This window comes from Nannospalax galili, unplaced genomic scaffold, assembly GCF_000622305.1.
Source record: "Nannospalax galili isolate Female #2095 unplaced genomic scaffold, S.galili_v1.0 scaffold1744, whole genome shotgun sequence".
In the NCBI taxonomy this organism is placed as follows: Eukaryota; Metazoa; Chordata; class Mammalia; order Rodentia; family Spalacidae; genus Nannospalax; species Nannospalax galili.
Window position 1 is genome coordinate 7,092 of NW_008351359.1, and position 8,891 is coordinate 15,982.

General features: G+C 47.3%; 1 protein-coding gene across 2 annotated transcripts in view; it reads right to left on the bottom strand.

The window, feature by feature from the left end:
* Nucleotides 1-7,006: 7,006 nt before the first annotated feature.
* Cmc2 (C-X9-C motif containing 2) overlaps nt 7,007-8,891 on the bottom strand; it is a 32,018-nt gene continuing 30,133 nt past the window's right edge. For both annotated transcript variants that reach the window (XM_008848261.2, XM_008848260.3), the window contains exon 4: nt 7,007-7,365. In XM_008848261.2, the coding sequence (XP_008846483.1) occupies nt 7,279-7,365 (87 nt within the window). In that variant the 3' untranslated portion in view covers nt 7,007-7,278. The remainder of the gene's footprint in view (nt 7,366-8,891) is intronic.

An 8,891-nucleotide genomic window follows, 5' to 3' on the forward strand; every position in this document is an offset into this window, starting at 1 on the left:
TATCTCTAGGGGGTTCTCATTGTACTCCTCTAGAGGACTACTGGTATTTGGTGGGGATATGTTATTTTGGTGTTTCATGTTGTTATTTTTCTTTGTGATTTTGACATGTGGATTTCTTTTGTAGTTTCTGGTTCTTGTGTGAGACTCCAGCCTTCAAGTTTAGGTCTGCTTCTTTTTGTGAACTTTATGTGTCTTTGTGGTTTACTTTTTGGGCATGAAAAACTGGTTCATCTAAGCTTCCGGTTCTCTCTTTTGATTTTATATTGGAGTGGCCACATTGCTTTTGTCTTCAGGAGTTCCCACGGAGGCCCAAGTCAGATGAGTGTCAGATGCTTTCAGGCTTTCTCCTAAGCTCTGGATCCCTCCAGGAACGATTTTGGCCTCAGGAATTTGGGGGTTGGACTGGCCTGGTCTAGGGCAGCTGGTGGCCATATCACCCAGAGATGCAAAGGCAGATGGGGCGGGAAGGGGCCCCAAGGAGTCCTGAGGACTGCCCTGAGGAGCTGGGTTGGTCTGGATGCAATGTCAGATGCTTTCAGGCTTTCTCCTAAGCTCTGGATCCCTCCAGGAACGATTTTGGCCTCAGGAATTTGGGGGTTGGACTGGCCTGGTCTAGGGCAGCTGGTGGCCATATCACCCAGAGATGCAAAGGCAGATGGGGCGGGAAGGGGCCCCAAGGAGTCCTGAGGACTGCCCTGAGGAGCTGGGTTGGTCTGGATGCAAAGGATCAGGAAGAGGAAAGGTCAGCCCCCACGTCCGGGAAAGAGGCCTGAGGGTTGTGCAAACCCAGGGAAGCAGAGGGAGATGAGGTGGGGGCCAGGCCCAGAGTACTCCTGGGGACTAGAGAAGGCACTACGTTTGTCTGGATGAAAAGGATCAGGAAGCAGTATTGGTTCCCCTGGTGTCTGGGTCCCCAAGACAAGGAATGGGACAGGACCCAAACTAGGAGGAGAGAGATGGGCGAGGGAGATGGGAGGGTGAATGAGGCTGGGGGAGTCAAGGCATGGAGGGCACGATGGACTTACCCCGGAGAGAGGTCTGTGGCAGGTCCTGCAGGCCCAGGGAAGCAGAGCAAGTATTTTTAATTTTTTAAAAAGAGACACAGGAAGCTTTTTTTTTTTTTTTCACTCACATTTGTAAAGTGTTGTTTCTTTTAAAAAGAAAGAAAGAAATGAACTGGAGACCTGGCTTGGTGGTTAAGAGCACTGGCTACTCTTGCAGAGTACCTAGATTCAGTTCCCAGTACCCAAATGGTAGCTAACAACCATCTGTGACTCCAGTTCCAGGGGATCTGATACTTTCTCTGGCACAAACACACACACACACACACACACACACACACACACACACACACATTACACTTAACATACATGCAGGCAAAAACAGTCATAAAGTAAAAATCAAATCTTTAAAACTACAAAGACAAAAGAAGGAAGGAGGAATGAAGTGGGGGGAGGGAGGGAGGGAGGGAGGAAAACAGAAAGACAGACCTGGGCTGGGGAGATGACTCAGCAGATCATCTGATAAAATGCTTGCTATGACCTGAGTTCAAGTCCCAAAATCCATGTAAAAACAAAACAAATGTAAAACAAGTGTGGTAATACATGCTTGCAGAACCAGCACTAGGGAGCTGGAGACAGGTCAACCTCTGGAGCTCCCTGGCAAGCCAGTCTGCCTACTTGGTGAGTTCCAGGCCAGTGAAAGACCCCTGACTCAAAAGAGCGGAAACAGGAAGGGCATGCAAGGTTGTCTTCTGGCCTCTGCACACATGCCTGTATATGTGTACCCACCACACAAGAACATGCACATACACACGCACACGAAGACACCTAAAGCAAGGATGACAGGTGGCTGATACTAATAAAGTGGGAGAGTGGCTTTGTTGGTCTGGCTGAATGCTTTCCTGTAAAACAGCATTTCATCAGTAGTGGAGTGCTTGCCTAGCAAGTGCAAGGCCTTGGGTTTGTCCCTGCCACCAGGAAAACAAACAAACAAACAAAGACCAAAGGCCAAGAACAAACAAGGGAAGGGGAACAGGTGTGTCTGGACGCCGGACACCATCACTCAGAAGGACCAACTTCGGTCCAGGCTGCAGTGGAAAGCTCAGCTCCTTTGAGCCTGTGAGGCAGGTTTTCTGCTTTGTTTCTTTGTTTTTGTCAAGTATCAAATGATGTCTACACCCGCCAGGCCAGTCAAGGGCATTGTCCACTTGGTTCAATCCAAGCTTTCCCAGGAAAACCCACTCTGTGCATTCACCTAAAACGTCTATGGAGAGGAATGATTTTAGCTCCATTTACAAAAGGTCGGAAAGAGCTCAACTTTCTATCCTCACTTTTTTAAATATATTTTTTTTATTTTATGTGTATGAGAGTGCTGCCTGCATGTATGTGAGTGGACCCATGTTGTGCAGTGCCGCAGAGGTCAGAAGAGGGCGTCAGATTCCCCTGGAACTGGAGTTAAGGATGGTTTGTAGCTGCCATGTGGGTGCTGGGAATCGAACCCAGGTCCTCTGCAAGAGCAGTCAGTGCTCTTAACTGCAGAGCCATCTCTCCAGCCCCTCTATCCTCACTCTTAAATAAAATTGTGTAGGACTTCTTGCAATGAGCATTAGTAAATTTTGTGTGAACAGAGCATGAGACCCAGTGTTCTACAGAATGAGATTTCCAAGAAAACCCTGGCCTGAGCCCGCCAACTTCCAGAGACCGTACCGTATGACCCAACAGCACTGAATGTTGACAGAAGTAAATCTATGCATCCAGACCTAGTGCCTTCTCATTTCCCCCGAAAGCAAAGCCAAACTGCTTAAAATGACAGGTGACACTTGCTGAGATGTGGCCTCCCTTACACTACATCCATGTTCATCCTCACTATGATGCAGCACCCAGTAGTACCAAAGGACCTCTGCTCCTCCACTCTCCAACCTCCCTCTAGCCTCGGGCTTGTACTGCAAGTGGAAAAATTTCAAAAATCTTGGAAAACCTCAATAGGAACACGTTTGCTCTAGAGAAAATAGGGAGAGGCTACCCTTACTTACAGCTCGCTGGGAAAACTCCGGGAGAGTGGAGGCATGATGTACAGTAGTATAAAGGTGTAATGGAAGGTGATGGACAGTAGTGTAAAGGTGTAATGGAAGGGGTACAGCCAGCCTGGAGGTGAAACAGGGGGCAGGGAGTGGAGCAGGTTGGGGTGAGTTCCAGGGGCCTGGCCCCCCTTCTGTCTTCTAGCAACTCCTGCACCCCAGTCCTCTACCAATCAGAATCCTACCCAAATGGGACCACCCCAAGTGATCCAGTGCATCCTATCGGAGTGCTGGGGAACGGTTTCTAATACCCACACTTGCAGTTATAAAAATAACAATACTGGCACAGCCTGTACTTCAGGCCAATCTGCTCTTTTTAAAAATGTATTTTATTTTTATGTATATGAGTGTAGTGTCTGCATATATGTAAGTGCACCCATGTCGTGCAATGCCTGAGGTCGGAGGAGGGCGTTGGATCCCCTGGAACTGGAGTTATGGACAATTGTTAACCACCATATACCAAACCTGGGTCCTCTGCAAGAGCAGCTGGTGCTCTTAACCACTGAGCCATGTCTCTACCCCCAATGTGCTCTTATATACATCTCAATGAATCTTCACTCTAACCCTGTGTGATAGGCATTGTCACAGGACTCTATTAGTTTAACCATAGCCATTCTTCACCCAGAAATCAAGATCTTTATAAAATCTGAAGGTCATAGCCAATCCCTACTTCTATGACCCTGCAAATAGCATGCTGTGGCACACAGGCCTGCGCAGCATGGTCCTGCCCACCTGCCTTGTCTCCCTTCGCCCTGTTCTGGCTCAGGGTGCTCAGTTCTATAGTATTTCCTCTTCCTCAAACTCCTGGATAGACGGGCTTATACTGCAAGGACCTTGAGCACTTGACAGGAGTCAGGAATGGCTGCAACCTCCAGAGACTGCGACTTTAAAAGCAGCTTGCTGAGCTGGAAAGGGCTTCCATGGCATCCTGAGGGTGGCCAGGTGGCGGCCAGATGAGAGCAGGAAGAGCCCTCCCAGCAGGACTCCAAGCCTCCACAGAGCCTCGTGCTGCTGCAGGGTAGGATAAAGTCCTGTTAGTAAAGTGGTTCCTACAGGAAAGAGAAGTACGGGAAGCTGAGGTAGAGAAGCAGAGGTCAGCCAGGAATCAATACAAAACAGCCCAGTGCAGGCTGCTCTCTGTCATACAACTCATGACAAAGTGAAACTCAGTGGTAGAGTGCCTGCCTAGCTACACACACACACACACACACACACACACACACACACACACACCCTCCTACTCCTGATCATTTAGTACCTATGCTTGAAGTACCTAATACCTCTGGCCTCTACATGCATGCACACACATGTGCACACACATGGACCCACACATGTAAATATGTATACATACACACATGCACACCACACTCCCCAAAAATTGAGTTGAACCAGAGGCTAAAGTCACACAGCTAGTGAGCTTAGAGATAGCCCATGGCTATAGGTAAAGATCAATCAGACCTAGAAATGGCTGCCAGGCTAGCGTGATCATGAAGCCGGCGCTGAGGCTAGAGGTCGCCGAACCCCTGAACTCTGCTCCTGGGCCACAAACCCAGACAGGTGTCATTGGTTTCTTCAGTCCACCTGGCAAATTCATTATCTTCAATAAAATGATGTCGCCCAAGGAGCCTTTTAGGCTGAGACAGACACAGCTCTCCCTGGGACTCTGGGCAGGTGATCAGCACTGTTAAAAATCACTGTTCATGCTGACAGCACGTTCTGGGATTATTACCAGCACTGCTCTGACGCTCACTTTCAGGTAATAAGCAAAGGCACTGGGATTGGGGCAAGTTGCTCCCCAGTGAGCAGCAACTGGACTCCCTCTTGCTGCCCTGGCTGCCTTGAGCAAAAGCACTGTCAATCAAGCAGCCAGCCAGGCCACCCTGGTGCTGCATCCACCTCCACAGAAGTTTTGAGAAAATGGTATCACAGCTGATTGTCTGTCTCCTGAAGGCGCAGCTGTAGTCAGAGCTATTTTGAAAGTTTGAACCAGACGTTTTGCTATCGCAAGCCTCTGTGAACTCTGGATAGCTTGCAACCATTTTCAACTAAACCCGAGGGGAGAATGTTCCCTGGTGGCTTAGCAGGACTACCCTGACTGCTAAGAGGCAAGACTGTGGCTGATCTAAAACACAAGCTTCAGTAAAACGTGAGAGCTCAATTCTAGCATTTGGGAGGCCAAAGGAGGACTGCCATGAGTTTGAGGCCAGCCTGGGCTGCATAATAAAATAATAAAACCCTTTCTAAAAACAACAAAATAAACTACTACCCCCCCCAAAAAAAAACAAGCTTCAGCAGCTGAGACTGGTGCTAAGAAGCAAGGCTACAATTGGCCCAAAATAAATAGCTGTTAATAATTCAAGCCTTACTGGGGAGAGACACCTCAGTGGTTAAGAGCACTGGCTGCTCTTGCAAAGAACCAGATTTGATTCCCAACATGTATATGGTGGCTAACAACCATCCTAACTCCAGTTCCAGGGGAATCCAACACCCTCTTCTGACCTCCACAGGCACTACACAACACGGATACACTCACATGCAGGCAATACACTCATACACATAAAATAATAAAATATTTAAAACAGAGAGAATTCTGGCTTTTCCCATGTCCCTTCATCAAATGTCTGCCCTCCTCTACAACCACCCTGCAAAAACCAATGTCCAGCTTTCCCTAAAGTGGGGAACTTATTAAACACAAAGGCCTCATGTGGACACCACACACATGAAAGGAATTCACAGCTTGGTCTATACCAAGGTTCTTGCTGTGGCTATGGATGGACACTGCTGACTTTCAAAATATCACAGGTCTCAGAAACCACTGGAAGGAACACGCATGGATAACTACCAGAGTTAAGCATGTCAAGAGCCCTGCTGTTCCAAGATTAAGCCCAGGAATTAACTAGTACCCACAGTGATAACAGTTAACCATATAAGAAAGTGAAGTCTGACTGAAACCTAACCACACACATCTTCCCCATGTTAACTGTCACTCCATAAGGTCTGAGTACTGCTTCCGGGACCCTCTTAGACATCCAAATCTGCAGATGCTCAAGTCGCTGAACGGCAAAGTATTATATAAATCCTATACACTTCCCCCTGCAGACAGCACATTCTGACTTGCTCTTGATATCTAAAAGGCTGAGTGGCCAGTATATACTGCACTGTATAAAGGATGACTAGGGAAACGTCTGTGTACGTCCAGCACAGGTGCAATTCTTTGTCAAATATTTTCCATTCACGAGTTGAGGGTGACTAGAAACATCTGACAAAGGGCTCTTTAAAATCGGAAGGTTTTTGTTCTTCATTTTACTGATTATTTTTTAAGCTATCTTTAATTCTTCAAGTTTCACACAACACATATTGATCACACTACTCCCAACTCCTCCCCTACTGCCCTACACTCCCAACTTTGTGTTTCTAAAAAATATCCTTTGAAGCTGGGCATGGTGGTGCACGCCTTTAATCCCAGCACTCGGGAGGCAGAGGCAGACGGATCTCTGTGAGTTCAAGGCCAGCCTGGTCTACATAGTGAGTTCCAGGATAGCTGAGACTACCGGGAGACCCTCTCTCAAAAAGACCAAAAAAATAAAATAAAATACATATATATCCTTTGAACATTTCAAATACAAAGTATTTTGACCCTATTCCGCCCTCGCCAACCCCTCCCAGATCCATCCCCTCTGCCCTACCCACTCAACTTTCTGTTTTTGTTTTCTATTCCCCCCAGAGCTCAATTTGTGTTGCCCAAGTACTCTAGTGGAACCTGGCGTAGGGCACGGCCAACCCACCCATCTCAGTAGTCAAAACAGCTGGAATTTCCTGAGTTCTCACATGGCTAGTTTGTGTCCTCAAGGTCATCTTCACAATCAACATGTGGTCAGAAGGGGAACCTATTGGTGCAGATTCTGCTTTAACCCCAGGAGAACCAAATCTGGGGGAGGGAAACAATGGGAATTACTTTATTGAAGGAGGTAAGCCAATACGAAGTGGATGTGGACACAGGGAGGCAGCACAGAGGTCAGGTTGCTGGGTGGACTCGAGGCTTTGCTCAGGAAGTATTGAGAATCCAGGTTACCACATCGCCCCACTGTTCAGTTCTCCATGGATCAGTTTTCACCAAAAGGATCCTGGAGACCAACAGAAAGGAATCGTGGAGCTATCAACCAAAAGTCCTGAAGAGGTTCTCTCGGTGAAGCAACAACCTAATTTTTAGGTTCTTCTGGAAGACTGAAAAGCCTCTTTCGCATTGCGTCACCATGCTCCCTGCTCCTGGTTCTCTTTTCCATGTACTGGAAGGAAAAAGAGGGAAAAGAGACAGCGGGTAATTTCGCCATCGGCATCAATTAAGCCAAATAAAAATGCGTGGCACTGGCAAACTTCTGGTCTTGTGTTTTACCAGATGTGAGACTGGAGACAGTCGCCTCAGAGAACATCAAGTACCACCTGCTAAACACAGAACAGCACTCATCCCAACAGGGACAAACAGTTGCTGAGTCAAGCTCCTCCCAAAAGAATTCCTAGTGGTTTCAGATGGATGAATTCTGTCCCTGTCCTCCGGGAGCACCTTGAACAGCCTGTGCTGAGCACGTCTAACTGGGCTCACTGCTTGGAGACGCAGTCTGCCTAACTGGTGAACCGTTTACTTGTTCCAAGCTTGTCACAGTGAAACAAGAAACGTTTTTCTGCAAACTCCTACTGTCTTCTATTCTCCTGCCTCCTTTAATATCAAATGACTGATGGCAGATGACCCACTTATCATTTTCAGGCCAAACTTCACTGGTTTCTTCAACTGTTTATAGAACATAGCTTGTCTTCTAATATCTGCTACATGACTTTTATTTTATAGGGCACTTTAACATCAACAGCCATTATTAAAAGGTAGGAGCTGGAGAGATGGCTCAGCGGTTAAGAGCACTGGCTGCTCTTGCAAAAGACCTGGGTTCACGCATGGTGGCTAATGAATCTGTAACTCTAGTTCCAGGTGATCTGACAACCTCTTCTGGCTTCTGTAGGCATTGCATGCATGGATCCACTTACAAACATGCAGGCAAAACACCCATACACATAAAATAGAAACAAATAATAAGGGGGCTGGAGAGATGACTCAGCAGTTAAGAGCACTGGCTGCTCCTGCAGAAGACCAGGATTCGAATCCCAGCACCCACATGGTAGTTAACAACTGTCCATAGCTCCAGTTCCAGGGGATCTGACACTCTCTTCTGACCTCCACAGACACTGCATGACATGGATGCCCTTACATACATGCAGGCATAACATTCATACACATAATTTTTTTTTCTTTTGGTCTTTTTGAGACAGGGTCTCCCTGTAGCCCCAGCTGTCCTGGAACTCACTATGTAGACCAGGCTGGCCTTGAACTCACAGAGATCCGCCTGCCTCTGCCTCCCAAGTGCTGGGATTAACGGTGTGCGCCACCACGCCTGGCTTCATAAATTTTTTTAATTAAAAAAAAAATTCATGGGACTGGAGAGATGGCTCAGTGGTTAAAAACACTGGTTGTTCTTGCAGAAGACCCAGGTCCAAATCCCAGCATCAACATGGCAGCTAACAATTGTCTGTTATTCCAGTTCCAGGGGATCCAACACTCTCATCTGACCTTCACGGGCCCTGCATGACATGGGTGCACTTATATACATGCAGGCATAACATTCATACACATAAATGTTTTTTAATTTAAAAAAAAATTCACTGGGGCTGGAGAGATGGCTCAGCGGTTAAGAGCACTCACTGCTCTTGCAGAGGACCTGGGTTCAAGTCCCAGCACCCACATGGTGGCTACAAACTGTCCTTAACT